The sequence below is a fragment of the Venturia canescens genome, chromosome 11, assembly GCF_019457755.1.
Source record: "Venturia canescens isolate UGA chromosome 11, ASM1945775v1, whole genome shotgun sequence".
In the NCBI taxonomy this organism is placed as follows: Eukaryota; Metazoa; Arthropoda; class Insecta; order Hymenoptera; family Ichneumonidae; genus Venturia; species Venturia canescens.
Window position 1 is genome coordinate 6,134,196 of NC_057431.1, and position 19,271 is coordinate 6,153,466.

Consider the following 19,271-nt stretch of genomic DNA (forward strand, 5'->3'; position numbering starts at 1 on the left):
GAGGTTTGATTTGATTTGTGTATTTGCCTTAGTGTCTACTTTTAGGTAATGAAGCCATATACAAGATCATAATAAAACAACAATTCAGGAATATGTGAAGAAATGAGAGTAAAATAAAAGGATGGCGAGTCAAATCTCCATCCGACTAATACATCATAAGAAATACACACGTATAATAAATTGGTGCAGTAATAAGTATGGAACACGAAGTATAAACCGCCTCTTCCGTAATACAAATGATACAAATATATGAAATTATATCAACTTATTTAATAACATTATAACTTATTTAAAATTATATAAACATATTTTTGAACTTATATAAACTTACAATTAAATGAAATAAAATACAGTGTAATGAGCTCACACCTCAACGCATAAAAATGTCTCACGGACGCTGAGTACTGCAGAGAGAGAGAGAGAGAGAGAGAGAGAGAGAGAGAGAGAGAGAGAGAGAGAGAGAGAGAGAGAGATGATGATGATATTTATTATGCCTTAGTAAAAACTTTTAGGCAATAAAAATTACAAATACAAGCCTTAAACTAAACTCTCTCTCTCTCAGAGAGAGAGAGAGAGAGAGAGAGAGAGAGAGAGAGAGAGAGAGAGAGAGAGAGAGGGGAGAGACAAATAGTGAAATGACAAAGGGAGGGGGGGGGGGGGGAGCGAAGAGAGCTGCGCACGTTAGTGTATGAGATGGAGCACGCACGAAGCACGAGATGTTTGAACGTGCAGCCACGATGCTTTCCTATATCCGGAAAACGGGTAGAAACCGCTCTCAGCATACATATTTATGGGACGCTTGCGGGATCCCTTCGGGAATTCGAGCGTTGTACGCCTCCCTATTGCCCTGCTAAAACGGACGAGCCAAAACTCTCTCTCTCTCCCGTCGCTTCTATTGTCGCTGTAAATATCTGTATATACAAGCCGAAATGCATGCATATTTTATATCGAGTACAACAGAGCTGGGCCACACCGCTCCGATTCTGCTGACCGGTTGTTCCCCACTCCAGTGGAGTAATCATTCCCAGGCTCCTTATTGACCTAACATACACGCCAGTACTGCCCATTATTTCACACTGCTTTCGATCGAAACGCTCCTTTCGTTCCTTCATGCTACTCCAAACCGAACTTTTCTCAGGCACCTTAATCATTTACTTTTTTCCAAGGAATATATTTTTTTTTTAATAAATTCATTCTCACTGATAATTTTCATGAAATTTCCTTTCAACGAATATTCGATCATTATTGAACGTAAAATTTTTTAATAATTTCTATAATCCCTTCAAAGTTGTGATTATTCGAAAAAATTGATTAAAAATCAAAGTTATTTGAGCGTTATTCAGTTGACGACGGAATTTCACTCTCTAAAATAGTAGCGATTGTAATAAAATATTTACAAGTTTAATAAAAAAATTTCTTACCGAGTTTCAACAGAATTTTTGTCATCACGAATGAAAGAAAATGCGCATGTTTTTTTTTTTTTTTTTTTTTTTTTTTTCACTTATACTTTTCAAATGAAAATTCTGGCTTCTATTCAAAAATTCCCTTCGCTGCATCTCCGCGGGTGCTCTTTGTGAATGCTTACTCGGAAAAAAAAGGTCCTTTTATAAAGTCGGCGGGAAAAAAATTAGCGCAAAGCGTCCAAGATTAAGGGGGACCTCGAGGGGCAAAAGCTCGAAATAAAAGTGTCCGTAGAATGGGAGGATAAGAAAAAGCACAGCGGGAGGGTGTATCTGCGCGGTGTGTTTCCTGCGGAGTGGTGTTAACTCGCGAGTACGTTTTTCAAAGGATTCCCGAGGCCGCGGTGATCTCGCTGGCGCTCGCAGCGGGGTTTGCGTTGTGTTCATACTTTCAGGTGCACGCATATGTTCGCGCGGAGCTCGTTTCCATCGGGCTTTGGAGGTCGGACGTGTTTTAATTAAATTTTCACGACCGCAGGCTGCTCCTGGCCCGGAGCACGGTTCCGCGTAATAATGTACACACGCGCGCGTATATGCGCGTCCCGCAGTCCCGAGCGCTTCGTTTCTCTCCGCGGTGTTTATCGGCCCCGGGGCCGGGGGGATTAAAACAAGGCAAATCGGGGGGACGCGAATCTCGGGGAGGGCAATCCACGCAGAATTTCCAATTCTCGAGCGTGTCTTTCTCGGCGGCCTTGACACCTTTTTTTTCCCGCCCCTTTTATTTTCGCGCGCCTCGTGAAAAATCGCTCCCGCCCCAATTTCCCTTCGAATTCATAGCTTCCCGCGCCCTCCATTATTCATCTGCCAACTTCCTGGTGCGTGTACACCCGCCCGCGAATTTCCATTAATTAATTAACCTGCGCGAGCTGCTTCATTAGCGCAGCTGCAACAACCGGCCCAATTACTCGCACCCCGCCCCTCTTTATCGTGGACAGATGCTCACCCCTCCCTGGCAGCTAGCGCGCTCGCAAACTCGCTCCTCCGTGATCAACCGAACGGAAACTCAAACTTTGATAGCTCGATACGATGCCACAAATCGAAGGGACTTTTCCGATGCTCCTAAAACCACTGGATCGAGGAACATGGATTTTACATCTCGCTATCGACCCCCCCCCCCCTCCCCCAGCGTGCTGCAATCGAGCCTCCGATGCTCTCGACTCGAGCGAGAATAGTCATCGAGATCAAACCACGAGCGTCATTAATCGGCTTTTAATCTCACGCTTTTATGCCTCGTTATCGCTCAAACTGTCGTGCCGATTCGCTCCTCCGTTTCGCTTTCTCTCTCTCTCTCTCTCTCGCTCTCTCGATTTCAATCGCACTGAATTCGCTTGATTTTTTGGAAAAAAGGAATAAAAATGGGAGTACTTGAAAAATTGAAAAAAAAAGAACAAAAAACATTGGGGAAAGGAAGAAAGTGGAGAAATTTTGAAAAACAATATTGCAAAGGGGAGAATTTCTAAGGGAATTCCTAATTTTTATTTTTAACTGATATATTTTCAAAAGAAGCTGTCGAGGTGCGTTCGATCGAAATTGCAGTGATGAAGAAAAACTTCACTAATTTTTGATGGGCTTTGTCCCGAGATTAAAAAAATTTGTTTTTTTTTTTATTTCAAGGGTTCCGGTAGATTTTTAGGTGTTTGAGAGCAAGAGTGGAGAAAGCTTCATCTTTCGCCTTGATTTGGCCCCTCAATTTTTTTATATCTTCGAGTTTTTTTTTTATATTTTTCTCTCGATTCATTATTTTTTCATTTTTCTACCACAAGTATATTCTCCCTTACGTTTTCTCACGTTTCTCTTCGAAATGTGAATTTGAATTCACATTTACATGAGCTTGAGGTTTACCTACTTTAAGGCTTGAAATTAGACTTTACCTTCATTTCGAGCTACTTTAAAGCCCGATGATCGCCTTAATTGTGTGTGTGCATGTGTGTGTGCGTGTGCTATGCAACATTGGAAAAGCTTAACCTCATTGCCTCATTACCTCGGTATTAGCATGAGTATTTTTTTGCTGGATTGAGGTTAATTAGTGGACACTTGAGTTTTTTCAATATTTAAAATTATTTAAATTTATTTATCATCATCGTGGTCATCGTCTCTCCACTTCTGTCCCTTTCTCGCCATTTCATTTCGCGTTGAAGTGACTTCTCTTGGTAAGTAAAAAAAAACCAGTGACCGAGGCAGCAGAAAAGTTCGATGAAGAAAAATGATAAAGAGCCTGAATTTCGAAACTTCGCGGTCAGGAAAAAGTGCAAGTTTTTTAAATATTCGAAGTCTGAAGTAGCGTCAAGTTCGCTCTCCACAAGTCCTTCAATTTATCCCCCGAGCGCTAAGCAGATCCTCGAAGAATTTACCGAGGGTTTACAGGGCGAAGGATTTTCGAGCTCTCGATCAGCTTTTTTCCTCTCGTTACTTCGTACAGGACGAGATTTTTTCATTTTTCTCTGCAGCACCATTTTTCCATTTTTTTATTTCTTCCGGCTCGATCGACGACTCCAGGAATTTTCCATTAAAATATCCGGCCTGTTGCACTTCAGTTCGCATTTTTTTCGTCCCCCGCCTCGACATGTTTGTTCACCCTGCGAAAGGAGCGTCATATTTGGGGCGACAAGCCTTTCGACTCTCGCCACTTTCATCACGGACTCTCGTCTGCGGTTGAGGATCGACCGGGGCGATCCTCGTCCACCGTTTTTTCTCCCCTTCTGTACCTCGCCACTCTTCACAGGGCGATCAAAGTTGCTTTGTCTTCGGTAGAACGACTCTCGCCGCGGTGGATTCGCGAAAAGAATTTTCCCTTCGCTTTTATTTTATTTTTTCTCTCTTCTCTCCCCCCTTTTCATCCAGCACAGCCGTTTTATACTTACTCAGCTTTTTCTTTCGAATCCTTTTGTGTCTCTTTCGGACCCTCGAGCTTCATTTCGCCCCGACACGTGATTGATAAGCCTTCCATTTTATACAAATGAAAAAAACTTTCATTCCCCATCCAAACCCCCGAGGAATCTCGTTCTTTGACGCCCCCCCTTTGATTAGGGCGACTCGCTTCCACAGCGAAATTCATTTCGTCGAGTCTCGTTATTCACGCGGATTTTGATGAATTTCGCGGTAAGCTACGAAGCCAGAAATGTTGCAATTCGCGCGGAAATAAAATGACGAAAGGAAATTCCGGGGATGGAATTTACCCTCGGATCGAGAGACTCGCACCGCATCCTTACCCCGCTTAACGTCCTTCCAAGTGTTCGTGATTTCGTCGAGACGACCCTCGCTCCGCTTCGGCTCTTCGCCGGACGACTCTCTCACATCGTTCCCCGTCTTGAGTCCGGAGGTTCTGCAACACGCCAATTGAAAATCACTGTAAATAAGCTCCCCCGGAGAGTCGAAGATTTTTATTACACTCCCGGATCTGGCGAACTTTTCAGCCTGCAAATATCCAATCGATTTATTTCTGACGGATTGTAAGACGTCAGATTTTTGTGAAGATTCAAAAATTTGGGTTTTTAGTAATCCGAGTATGAAAAAATGGCTTGAAAGGTCGTTTCAGCGCGAGGAGCAAGAGTTTTGACAGCTCGAGAGCGTGTCGAAGCAGAAAACGTTTTCCGACCTAGCTCTCTGTTCGCCGGAGGTGCTTCTTTCGAATGGGAATCGGCGCTCGAGCAGCTTCGAATATTCGAGGCAATTCGAAGCGCAAGTGTCACCGGGGCCGGGGTTCAAAGGGCTGAAAACATGCGGCGGTCCTCTGAGCACATCTGTCAGTTGCATAATGGATCCGGAGGCTCAAATATGGGCGCGTACACGCGCTCCGACGACGTTCGAGTGTCGAAAGCCTTCCTCGATTTCTTGGGAGTTTTCGGAAGCGAATCGAGCCTGAAAGTCAGTGGGAAAGAGCGACGAAAAAATTGCACCCTGGGGACACTCGGATTGGTCCGATCCCGAGGAATTCGGAGGCTTCAAAGGCTCCTGGAGCCCCGAAACGGAGGGCCGGAGGGAGGCGGATTGGCGAGCTTGCCTTTGTGCTACTGACGGCCGAATGAATCGTCGCAAAGAATCGCTAACGATCGACGTTAATAATGGGCTTGGTTTTATCCTCAGAGACGGAGAGAAACCGAGAGGGAGAGAAAAATAGATTTTTCATTCGAGCTATGACAATCGAAGCAAGGAGAAAAAGACTTTTTTACTCTCGAATCGAAGAATGGATGAGTGATGAGAGCCGGAGATTACCGGGACGAGTGTTCTCTCGATATCCAATCGAGACGGGCGACTTTCTCTTTCTCTCTCTCCTTTTTTTCATCCCTGACTCGTAGATTCCACAGTCGCATTAACGCGATTCGGTCAAAGTCTCTTCCTCCTCGCTCTCGTGCCATAAAGTAGCTTTCTGCATCACGAACTCGCTTTTTTTCGCGTTCTAACGGTTTCTGGGGACTCCCGAAGTAAATTGAAGGGAAAAAAAAATTCGATTATTTTTTTATTTTTTTATTTTTTTTTTTTAAATTCTTATTTCATTGTATTTTAATGAAAGATTTTCAGTTTTTTTTTTCGATGAGGATTTTCCATTCCATTTCCATGGAAATTCTTTCATTTGATTACTCGAAAAGAGACTAATTTTTGTTTTTATTCGATTGAACGTGAAATCTGAATGAAAAATCGTGACTTTCATTTCGTTGAAAAACTCACTTCGGTTTTCGAGAAATTCGTAAATTTTAATTGTTTTTTGTCGAATTTTTTAAGGCCTTAGACACACCTCCGGAACTTTCGAAAAATCGATTTTTTTTTACAGATTATTATTATCAATAATTTTGGGCGCATTTTTGTGGAAGTTGATTGTAAAAATTGACTATTGATCGAAAGTTGTTTTAGAAAACGAGAGCCCTAAACTCTAAATGCGTTTTTCTCAAAACTACTTTTTCTGGCACGCTCTGCATGATAACTCGTACAGTTTTTAATGGGTTTGATACTTTTTTTAAAAATATTCGAAATTGTTTTCTCCGGAGTCCGTCAAGTCGGATTCTCCATATCGTGATTAAAAAATGTTGTGAACAATTAAAGTGTGACATTTGCGACCGAAAATGCGCACTTTTTAAAACTGCGGTAAATTGCTAGATTTTCGAATTTCAAAAATCCGACTCGACAGACTAAAACTACAACTTTATTTAACACGAATTTTTTTACGTTTTGCGGATCCATCAAAATTTCGAGAAGAAATGATGCAGGCCGTGGAGCAACTTTTGTTTCGTAGTGCTTCAAAAAACGTGATTTTTTATGTCGTAATTTTTGAAAAAAATGAAATAAATTTTTTCACAAAGTTTAAATACTAATAAATAATGTGTAAAAATTATTTTAATTAATTTCTATTGCTATCTTTTATAAAAACAGGTTTTCTTTAAAATAATTTTTTCTAATTTTTTTCCCGATTGAAGAAAATTAAAAAAAATGTCAATCGAGTTGCCAATCTCGAATTCACATCATCTCGATTCCCACGCTCGAAACTCCATCCCTGCGACGAGCTGCACCGGGAACGAGACTGCGAGTTGGATTATAAAAATTGAGAGTTGCAAGGACGTTAAACCGAGTCGGTTATTTCGAAATTCCACTTAAATTTAGCCCCCAAAATACGAATAGAGATGCGCCCCGAGAGAGAGAGTTGAAACGCACGTAAACTGATGGAAAAGTGCTGCCTCAAGTTGGTTTCGAGCCGCGAGTGAGTCGGAGTCGCTTCGACGATGACGCAAACGCGCCCGAGAAGTCGTCGATGCCCGGGGTTCGTACATTCGAGAATACTCGATTAGCAACAGTCACGAGGTAATTACAAGTCTCGCAGGTACATTAGCTCGGCCCCCCTCGACTTCAGGCGCACTTTGCTGGGTCTCGCGCGAGACCCTCCGGCGCTCCCTCGCTCCCTTTTTCCTTGGGCGGAGACGTTCACGGTGTTCCTGGGACTCGGTGAAAATCCGCGGGGGCTGAACTTCGGTGCTCGTCCCAATCCCCAGCCTCCTGCCTCTCCGCTCATCTTTCTTACAAACCTCATCCCTTATTGCTTCACCCCCTCGCTCAATTAGTCTTCCAGTCTCATGTAACGTCCTAGCACGCTGAGAGCAACTTCTCGTCGTTCTCCTGCTCGCCTGGCAGCCTCGTCTAGGCGCACCTCATCCAGCCTCGTCTCTGTCTCTTTCAATTTCTTCATTTCTCTCTCTCTCTCTCCTCTCTTTTTTCCTTTGAAAATAAACGTTTCGGTACGTCCAAGAAAAACCGTGTACAAAGCGACAATTCAACCGCATTTTAACAACTGTGGGACCGTTACGTTGAGCTACAATGAAGAATGCATGGAGGCGATTTAAAAAATTCAAAATAGAGAAATGGGAATAATTTTATTAGCGAAAACGTTCACCGGGATAAGAGGGATCCTGGAAGTTTTTCATTTCATGACGACTGGACAGAGGCTGCACGTTAACGGTTGTGTCTTAAGGGTGAATGATACAAAAGTCGAAATAATTAGAAATTGATCAAATTTGGTGATAATGTTCTTCAACATCAAGTGCGAAAACTCAAATTTTTTCAAAATTTTCTTCTGTTTAGTTATCAAGTAATTACGCATTAAAGCAGATTTCTTATGCCCGGAAACGCTATGTTTATACACGTGAACTTTAGTGATCAATTACTCGATAACTGTACAGAAGAAAAATCTTAAAAAATTTGTATTGTCAAATTTGGCACTAAAGAATATGTTCACCAAATTTTATAAAATTCTGATCATTTTGAATTTTTTTATGTTTTTAGCATGGTTTAGCATGGCAACATTGTATCGCCTGTGCAATATATCCTTAATTTATAAAATTCAAAGAAATTGAGTCCTGAATATTTAGCAGATACGAGAGAATATAATGGAGCAAGTGATAGATACAACAGGAGAGGTCAGGAAAAGAATCTAAACGATGCAAAGATTAACGAAACGATAATGCAAAAATTAACAAATAGTACAATTTTTCAGTTAATTAAATTAATTAAATTATAATTATAATTAAATTGATTAAATTAAGTTATTTAAATTAAAATGAATAATAAGAAAATAATTAAAAAATTGATAAAAATAATAAAAAATAATGAATTAATAATCGATTGCGGTGAAAGAAGAAGCCACGCTGAAAGGCTTTGAGAAATGACCGATAATGTGGGCAAAATAATCGGATGAAAGATAAGATAAAATGAGCGATCGAAGACAATGTTTTTTGTAAGAAATGAAGATGAATGTAATTTTAATTTTATAGCTAAAAGCTAAATAAAATTATCTTTCTCTCTTTCTCGAAGTTATTTGTTCTATGTATTTAATTATATTTTAAGGTGCAGCTGCACTTGGGGTTGTGTTATTACGTAAGTGTATGAAACATGAACTCGAGTGTTACCAAATTTATTATTTATGATTTAGTATTATTTTACCCTTAATTGTATTTTGATTGTTGTTAAGAGTTTGGTCGATTTAGTATGGACTGTACGATTGTATGATTTTCGATTTTGTACGATTCCCTACGACTTGTTTTACCTGCTCCTGTTACGCATATTTTATTTCTACTTATGTTGGTTTATTTTCATTTCACGTTACCTTTATTTTTTTATGATTCGTGGTAATTTTCTTTACATTGTTAAGTTTTCATTGCAAATGGCTTAGTTACATAAAAGTCGATACCGAGGCAAATACATCTTATGAAATAAAAAAAAATCGCTCTCTCTTTCTCTTTTTCATTTTTTTTCTCTCGTTACCATCCCTGTCCCCCTCATGCATTATTACTTTATTCACAAGTTATAATTTTTACTGCGTTCTTATCATTGTACACCATGCTTAATTTTATTTTTACTATCATTACTATTGTTACTTATTATTATTATTATTTATTTTTTATTTCTATTATATTATTTTTTATTTGTATTTATATATTTATCAATTATCCAATCTACTACTTTTTATCTTTAAGGCTTTCTGTCATTATAATCCTTGTTCCTTGCGATTTCATATTTTATGTTTATTTGTTATACGTTACTTTTTATATTTCATATGTAATATCTTATTTTATTTCTTTTTCACGTTGCGTTTCTTCTGTCATTTTGCTTCCTCATAAAGGAAGCTATGTGACGATGAACATTTTCTTCTTCCAGTTTTCAATGTCAATGTGCTCAAAGTGTTCAAAAACATCGAAAAATCATATCTAGAAAAAATGTTCGGATGTGTGTATGTGTGTGTGTGTGTGTGTGTGTTATGGCACTGTAAAATTCAAACGCTTATAACTCGAAAACGATTTGAGATACAGGGCTACCGTTTTGCATAGATGTTAATCTGAACAAGCTCTTCATTCTCTGATAATTTTGTGAGAATTTGAAAAAAAATACGAATCCTACGACGTTTTGAAATATTTAAAAAAAGGGTGTCGACGCTCTAACTTTCGGAAATTTAATGATTTATTACTAATTTTTTATTTATAAATAGATTATCATAATAGGAAGGTTGGTATCGAATTTGGGAAATATCGGTTGAGCGGTTTAAATTTTATGATCTTTGGAATTTTACGAAATTATGAGTTTTTCGAAAAATCCGCATTAATTTTTGAAAATTAATTAGTAAATATTGGATTATGGAAGCAGGCTTCGAAATAAATGGCACAAAGTTTAAGCAGAGCAATTATATATTTTATTCAATGAACTTTACTCTAGGAGATCTATCGATTAACTGAGCGTTGCAGTGGTCGAAAAAGTGACTCTGACTCTAACGACAAAGGGCCTCGTGTCGACCTCTTTCTTGATCTGTATATTCGTTATATAAACAAACTTATAGGACTGCGAGCACGCTCTCATGTGTATTGTTTAATATCAAGTTTTATTATTATGCTGATGGATTATTTTTGCTCATATTCCAATAGTAAAAGTTAAAAATCGATAAATAAGTTAAAACTTTATTTAAAAAAAATTAAAAATAACAAATTGCTTTCTGAAGCTTTTAGAACAATGCTTGATGCTTCCTCTATGAAGAAGCCAAAATGAAAAATATCTTGAGCATCTTGAGGAAGCTATTTGCAAAATTCAATTTTCAGCATTTTTTTTTCTGTTTTCTTGCCAACTCCTCTATTGTCGCTGTGTTTTAACTCATGCTTGGCTCAATAAACTCAATCAATAAATCTTTCAGTCTCTCTCCGGTTTCTTGAGAGACTCCCCTTAACTTTCGTCCGCGTTCATCAGCCCGGAGTTGTTCTCCGTGCAGGGTCTCGGGTGTCTCAATTAAGCGAGCCGGCACCAAGTTTCCGGTGGCTCGTGATCCCGCCGTCGCGTTTTTACCTGGGGATCTTTCGCTTCTGGGATGCAGCGAAGCTGCGGGTAGTTTTGCTGGCTCCGATTTCATAGAGGGTCGAGAGAGCTCGTCCTTCGAGTGGGTCGAGTGCGAAAAAAGCTTCGGCAGGAGGAAGCGGATCGAGGGCCAGGGCAGCGGAAGTCGAGAGAGTTAAAGCTGCGACGAAGCGGTTCTTCGGACTCCGAGGAACCTCTTGCGAGCTTCCAATATTCGCCGATTCATCGGCGCATCTGCCGCTCCGTTTTTGGCCGCTCGAAGCCCGCCTGCGTTCCTCTCGGTTTTCATCAACCCGGCAAGCTTCTCATCGGCGCTGCTGAAATGTGGGCGCTCAGAGAATAAACGGAAAGCCATTAGCATCGCGGAGGCAGGAGTCCTTCCGCTCGGCGGATGGATCGCACTTGACTTTTGCGGCTTGCATACTTTTGTAGCGCCTTCGAAAAGAGAGCGAGCCAGCAGGGGCTGGGAGGGTCGAGGAGAGCTTCCGCCACGCTCCGCCTCGAGTGTTCAACTCCCCGGAAAATCGATATTCCAACAATGTTCGCGTGTGCGGATGGTAACTAGAAACGCGAGTCTCGTTGGCTGCTCGCGTCACTTCCGGCTCGCGGATTTCCCTGGGAAAAACGAGTCCGAGAGAGTGCGCGCCGATTGGGAGCGTTCCGGTCATGATTTCGGGTCCCTCGATCCCGAAGCACCCCCAGCCCTCCGTTCCGGTTCGCGTTCCCAACGCTATAGTTACGTGGAGGACTTCCGGTCGATGAAAATCCCGATGTTGCGACGACTGTGGCCGCGGAGCTTTTTTAAGGGGAAAGCTCGCGATCGATTTTCCGGGAGGTTTCAAAGCCCCGGGAAAATATCCATGCAGTGAACGAATCCGCTCCTGATTTAGCCATTCTTCCAAATTTCTCCATCCCCCCGCGTTATCAACCAGCTTTTCCCACTCTCCGGACAACATTTTTTAATCAACTCGAATCAAGCTCCTTCGGGAGCTGCCCTTCGACTTCGAGCTCTCCGCGCTCTCCGGGGCAAAGTAAATTAAAAATATACAAGTCAGGAATCCCCGATTTATAGGCCTCCGTGCAAAAACGACGGCGATGAACACCCCGGAGAACCGAGTCGAGGCCGACGTGACCACTGGGGCACGTTTCCTCGACAGTAACCCTGATCTATCGATGGATTAGGCACCCTCGGACCCGAGCTTCGCTCCGTTCCTTCCATCGACGCATACACACAAGTCGCCCCCTCCCTCGCCCTTATTTTCTCCCCCCCCTCTCTTGATTGCTCTCCCATTTTGTCTCTTCGTTCCCCGTCCTTTTCTCTCTGCTCACGCTCTTTCAATTTCTTAGTTTCTCTTCCTCTCTCTCTCCCCCTCTCTTGGTCCCACTTTTTGTTTCTCCTTCTCGGGATCCAGAGTCTTGGGATTCGCTTGCCCGTCTGGGAGCAAGCTTTTCCTGCAGACCTTTTCGCTCCCCGGTCTCCCGAGCCCATACTTTTCACATTCGTGTAATCAGAGCCCTGAGACTCTTATCGCTTACCGTCCGCTTTCAGGAGTTATATACACGGATATTCGGAGGAGCACGATCCCCCAATAAATGTGACGTCCGTGCTGAAATTGCGAAGAGAGATGAGACCGAGTGGCTCGCCGAGTGGGCTCGGTCCAGCGGAGCCTCGTGCATGGCTAAATAAACGCTGTTTTCCTTCTAACGGCTTCGATCTGCCACTTTGTATCGTCCACAAATAAATGCAGGCGACCGGAAGTCCTGAATCGAGCTGGGCCTCCTTCTGGTTGATTATCAATTTTTTATTCAATTTGAAATAAACGATTTTTTGTTACTAAAAATGAGAAAATTTTTTTTTTTTATTTTTGAAATATTTTTCATTAAGGAATTTCGGTACAGAAGTCTAATTATTAAGATATTAATCAAATTTGGTGATAATGCTCTTCAACGTCAAGTGCGAAAAGACAAATTTTTTCAAAATTTTCTTCTACTTAGTTATCGAGTAATTAAAGCAGATTTCTTATGCCCGGAACTTTAGCGATCAATTACTCGATAACTGTGTAGAAGAACAATCTTAAAAAATTTGTACTGTCAAATTTTGGCACTAAAGAATGTGTTCACCGAATTTTATAAAATTCTGAACTTTTTGTAATTTTTTATGTTTTTAGCATGGTTTAGCATGGCAACATTGTGTCGCCTGTACCGAAACTCCTTAAATTTCAATGAAAATTTAGAGAACAATTTTGTTGATATTCCAATTTGATTTTATTGAATTTCATGGACAAGGTTCATTTTATTCAATAAAATTTAGCAAATTTACTTTTTATTTTAATGAAATTCATAAAGTTTAACGTATATTAGAAGAAAATTCATTAAATCGTTATAAATTTTATCAATATTAAAAATTATTTGATTTTATTGAATTTCATGAACAAAATTCATTTTATTTGATGAAATTGATTTTATTTTTGTCCATTTTAATGAAATTTATAAATTTTACTTATTGTTTTATTTTAATTCATGGAGTTTAATATTTATTTAAACAAAATTCACGAAATCGTTATAAAATTCATGAAATTTATTAAATTTTAATAAAATTTGTAAAACTTTATTGAATTTGAAAAAATTTAATGAAACTTCCCAATATTTTGATGAAGTTTACAAACGTTTTTTTCTTTATTCGAAGTGCTTTTGTGCACAAACGTTGCGAGGTCCATTGGCCATAAACTCGATTGAGCTCGAGGTCTTGGCAGTTTCCGTGGCCGGGTTAGCGAGTCAGGATGTTCTGGTCGCGTGTATTCTCACGAGGCTTGAGGGAGAACAAAGCTGAGGAGTGATAACGCGGGACATTGGCATACATCGCGTCTTACAGCGGAGGCGAGTTGGGCTCGTTGCAGGCTCCGAGTTCGCACCAGCTCCGGGTCCTTCGCCAGGTGCTCGAGCATCTCGTTTTCCACCGTTTCGCGCCCTCTTTTGTCTCCGTGGCGAAGATTTTCTCGCTCCACAGTCTCGTCGGAGCTTCCGGTCGCCAGGAGTCGACCTTGAAATCGAAGCATCTCCCAAGGGCTTTTCCCCCATCTTTTTCCTCCTTCGTTTCCCATTTATTCTCTTTCTTCTCGAAGAAACCTTCCCCGCCGAAGGAAACTCCTCGGAGGGAGGAAACCAAGCCCTGGATCCTCCATGCACTTCCTGGGCATGAAACTCCTCGCGGAAGTTTCCGCATCAGCAATGTGTACTATTCTGTTTAGTGCTCTGGCGGGAAGCAGTCGGGTGTAAACTCAAGGGATAGTCGCATGCATGTCTGTGAAGCAGGAGCGCCACGGAGACGGATCCAAGTCGCTGGTACGAAATGCGCGCATTCCTCCGGGTAATTCTACCAACGTACTAAAATCATATTAGTGTCTTGGCTCCGGTGCGCCTTTCAAATGGAATTCATTTTTAGTTGCTGCTCACTCCGAATATGCATGAAGAGACGCAGCCTGCTGGAAAATTGTTGGATAAATTCATTTTCCGCGTTCCTGGAGGCCTGAGCTTCGGGTCTTCGGTGAAAAAGTACCGGGACGTCGATAGGGCGCTTGAAAAATGTCGGGAATTCTGCTCTTGGGGTTAACGGCTCCTCGAAGCTGAGTTTCACGACGGAAAATGGAGGGCTGCGTTCCAGTCTCCAAAAGTATCCAAAATTTATTGAAAAATAAAAAAAACATCTTTCGTCTCTGAAAACCAGAGTTTTCGGCGCAACTTATCGTGTCCGAAAGCCTCGAAGAGTTGTAAAAAGTAAGAAATTTCATTTGTCGAACAGCTGCACCAAATAATCACAACCATCATTTTTTACTTACATTTTTATTTTTTATAATTGTGCAAAAATTATTTTTATCGTCACATCGATATTTTTGTCATTTACACAATTATGCGACTGAACGAGAGCTCGAGGCGAAATTGTCGACAGTTCCAAACGCTAATGAGTCGTTTCATTTGAATACCAACGAGATCGAATCGGCCTCACAAATATCGCTCGTTACGATTCGCGTTCGAACATTTTTTCTATGATATTTGAGGAAGAAAAAACGCCATGTACAGATAATTGGTTGACCGGATAACGTGACAAGTTGGAAGCCGGTTGAGCGGAAAAGAGGAGAAAATGTAATTACGCAGGAAGCTGTTTCGCTCGTCGGAGAACGTTGGAAAGTGAGTGGGGGGAGGTATAGGTCGAAGGGCGTTCTTCACATGCAAATAAAAAAGGTTAATTGGAAATTACATCGCGTTTTGTAGTGGCCTTTGAACTTTGCTCCAGCAATTTCTGCGCCGTAACAACGCCAGAGAAAAAAAGCTTTTGCCCCCCCCCCCTTAACTCTCCCTCTCACTCCTTTTGAGCTCACCCACCTCATCAGCCTGCAAAACTCGTGCAAGATTCGTCGATATCCTGCGGCGAAATCGACGTTTCGAGATACCCCATGCGGAGAGAAAGGCACAGAGAAACAGAAAAATGGGGAATCGAGGAGTACAGTAATTTCGGATTTTTCGGGGTGTTGCTCAACCTCCTTTCTCACCATTTTCACTTGGAAGCTTTCGAAAAAGTAATTTTTTTTGTTACTTTCTTCGAAAAAGTAGCAAAATTTATAAGCAGTTCTTAAGGGCTTACGAATACGTGCAGAATTTTCGAAAAATCGATTTTTTTTTTACGGATTATTATTCGCTACAGTTTTAGGCGCATTTCTGTGGAAGTCGATTGTAAAAATTGACTATTGATCGAAAGTTTTTGTAGAAAACGTGACTGCCCAAGGAGAGCCCGAAACTCAAATGTGTTTTCCTCAAAACTATACTTTTCTTGACACGGTCTGCATGATAACTCGTACAGTTTTTAATGGTTTTTGATACTTTTTTAAAAAATATTCGAAATTGTTTTCTCTGAAGTCTGTCAAGTTGGATTTTCGATATTGTGGTTTAAAAATGTTGTGAAGATAATTAAAGTGTAACATTTACGACACGAAATGCACACTTTTAAACTGCCGTAAATTGCCAAATTTTTCGAATTTCCAAAATCCGGCTAGACGGATACAACTTTATTTGACAAAAATTTTTTTACGTTCTGGGAATCTGTCAACATTTCGAGAAGAAATGATGCAGACCGTGGTGGAGCAACTTTTGCTTCGTAGTGCTTCAAAAAACGTCATTTTTTATGTTGTAATTTTTGAAAAAAAAAATGAAAAAAATTTTTTTACAAAGTTTAAATACTAATAAACGATGTGTGAAAATTATTTTTATTTATTTTTATTGCTATCTTTTAAAAAACAGTTTTTCTTCAAGCGCGTTTTAGGCACTGCTGCACGTACGTAAGGCGTTAAGTGTAACAATTTTCAAATGAATTTTTATAGAATAATAAATTTATCAAAATGAATAATATAAATTTATGGAGAAAAAAACCATCGAAATAGATTTTTTAGGGAGTTTGAAATGGTCAGAGTCCTTAAAACTTGCTTTGAAAATCGAAGAAAATTCGACAGGTTCTTCGAGCTTTAGAAAGATCCAAAAAATCAAATGAACATCCAGCGATGAGTTGCTTTCCAATTCCAAACAAAAATGCCAACGGAATTGACAATGTTTTTCCACAAATTTGTACCAATCGATTTTAAAGCTTCGATTTTCTCGTACAAATTTTACTCTCGTACTCTCGTCGCCTCAATCTCCCGGTAGATTAGCCAGCCACCGTGTTTGTTCGATTATTCGCTTGCGCTGCGATCGTGTGGACCGAGCTGTTGGCTGACTTACAATGCTCCAACTTTAACTGCAGCTGCCGTTGTTGCTGCTCGCCTTTTCTCGACCCATCGGGCCAAATGTACGAGCTTTTCTGCCTCGCGGTCCAATTCGCCTTGGCCGCCTTCTCGCGCGCTCTCAAAAGCCCTTGAACGAGATTTTATCAGCCCGAAAATGCCGAGAGAAACTGCTTTCGAGAATGCAAAAAATTTTTGCCGAAATTTTCTTTCTCCGATGCCAGTTCCGATTTCCATCGAATTCGGAGGCTCCGAACAAACTTTTTCGTAGACAAATTCGTTCACTTTTCTTCAGATTCTAATATACTACAGAAACGAAGAAAAAAAAAGAATTTCTCGGCAATTTGCTGTCCGAAAACGGTTTTTTGGCCGATGAGTTTTCCTGGGCCGTTCAAATCCCTCGCTAATTGTTCGTCTCGATAAATTTTGCATTAAAAGAACATCGAATCGTCACCCTTCCTGTGATTTTACTCCACATGCTCGTAGATTGATGAAAAAATGGTTTTTCGGTTGAGCCGGAGCGGGATCGCGATCCGAATTGTTTAGTTTTTCCGTAGCGATTTTCGGATCGGTAACTTATCGTTCGATCCGGTCTCAATAAATTCGTTGGGGATTGGCGTGGGCTGAGGGAGTGAAAAGGGATGGAAAAGCTCGGGGAAACGAATGGGGACGGTCGAAGAGTCACGAGGCGAGGATTCCGAGCGCGTTCGGATCGTACTTTTCGCGAGGATTTCAGAAACGACGTCGGGCAATTGCGTGGGCGGATATCCCCGCTGAGATATGCTTATGGAGGCGCGTTAGGACGTGCGGATCGTGGAAAGTGCACGTCGGCAGTGGCGCTCAATAAAAAAAAGCGGCTCGTGGAAAAGCGGTCGGAAAATTCGGACGCGAAGATCGCTCATTTTCGTTGAGATAAACGAGCGAATATGATTCGCGAAAAAGGGCCAATAAAATAGCGTTGGTCGATGAGCCGAGAGGAAGGTGCAGCACAAACGCTTTTCCGGATCCGCTGACCCGTGCCGCAGCTTTGAGACGCTTTTCGGAGTGAAAATAAAGAAAAACGAGCTTTTCGTTCTCGCTTCTTCGCTCCGAGGGGGCGGAGAGCCAAACGGGCGTTGGAGCGGAACCGCCGCAAAATGGCTCCATTTTTCCTCGAGTAACGAGACCCAAGAGCCCTGCGCGTTTCCTTGCCGTTCGGCCAGGCCGTCCGTACGCCAGACAAAGCGTTCGGGTGCTTTTTCCGGCGGAGAAAAACGCCCCGAGATCGACTATAAACTGCATTTTATAAGTTTCAAGTGCGATCGAATTCGGAGCGACGATTTCGGCTCGGAAACTGAATTTCTCCTCCCCTTTTCGTCTCCGCATCCGTTCCACGTGGCCAAATGGCCACGATTCGTGTTTACAGCTGAAAAACACGATCCGAATAAGGCTTTGGATTAGCACTTTAAAAAGTCGAATGAGCAATCGAGCCCCGAGCGATTTTCTCATAAATTCGGATCCAGCCGCCAACACACTGCGGAATTTCGGGTTCATTTGTAACGCTCAATCTTCCGCGTGCTCGATCCGCAGGCTTATTGGACCGAAAATAAAAGTCAGTGCTCATTGACCCCTCGGCAATGCCATTTTTTTTACACTTTTTTCTTTTTCCCCTTCACGCTGCGCGTCTGGGAGAGGAAAATTACACGCGAGCTCCCAACGAGGCTTTACGAGCCGGGATTAACGCCGAGCCACCGACACACTCAACGAGAGCTCTTTTTAATTGGCCATCCCCCCCCCCCCCCCCCCCTCGCCCCTCGCCCATTGACTCTTTCTTCTCATTCGATCTGACAGGCTCCTCTCCCAATTAAATTAAAATGATGACAACCCCCTCCATTGTTTTCATTTGATTTTTTCATAATCCCAGCGCGCCCTCTTTTACTATCCCGCGGTGGCGACTCCATAAACGAAACTCATCAATTTGGCCTCGCTATCGATTCGCCTAACGCTCATTCGGTTCTCAATTTTTCTCATTTTTTTGGCACTTTTCATCGGTGTTTACTGGCTCTTGAAAATGGGCAGGAATTTTCGAGGATGCGTAGAAACCGTTTTCGGGCTTTTCCGGGCTTGAAACGATCAGCGAGGTTTCCAAAGACTTTTCAGGTGGGTTTTTCAATTCGAAAAAATTTCGCGTCCCTTTTGGAGGATGAGCGAACTTTGATGAGCCCTTTCCGCTGATTTTTTTTCACTTTTCCAACACATTTTCAGGTTCTAAAGAATTGACGAGCTTCCGAAATACTTTTTCGATGCTTACTTCATTTCCAATGTTTTCAATCATTTCACGAGGACCAACAAACTTCAAAAAAGCCCTTCCAACCAATGTTTTATTTTCAAAAATATTGCACCGATCAGAATAAATAATAAAAAAAACTGTTCAACTTTCAAAAGAGTTTTACGATAATTTCTTCAGTTTCGAAAGGTTCCCAGCCATTTTTCAACAATCCTAAAACCCTTCCTCCACCTTCACTACAACCCAAATTCTCGATCCTTTTTTCGTCCCAAAGAATTTTCCCCCCACTTCGAAAAGATCCAGAAACCCTCAAAGGACAATTCGACCATCCTCGTCCTCATTTCCCATCGCGAGTGAGTTCCAAGAGTCTCCCGGAGAAATGAATACGAATATCCTCAAGGACTCGACGTCCCTTCGAATCCTTTGTGCGCCCCGAATCGTATCGTAACGACGAAATAAACG

General features: G+C 41.5%; 1 protein-coding gene across 2 annotated transcripts in view; it reads right to left on the bottom strand.

Moving 5' to 3' along the window:
* Positions 1-19,271, bottom strand: part of LOC122418047 (uncharacterized) — an 85,069-nt gene that overhangs the window by 25,687 nt on the left and 40,111 nt on the right. For both annotated transcript variants that reach the window (XM_043432049.1, XM_043432048.1), the window contains one exon: positions 4,670-4,782. In XM_043432049.1, coding sequence (XP_043287984.1) covers positions 4,670-4,782 — 113 coding nt within the window. The remainder of the gene's footprint in view (positions 1-4,669; positions 4,783-19,271) is intronic.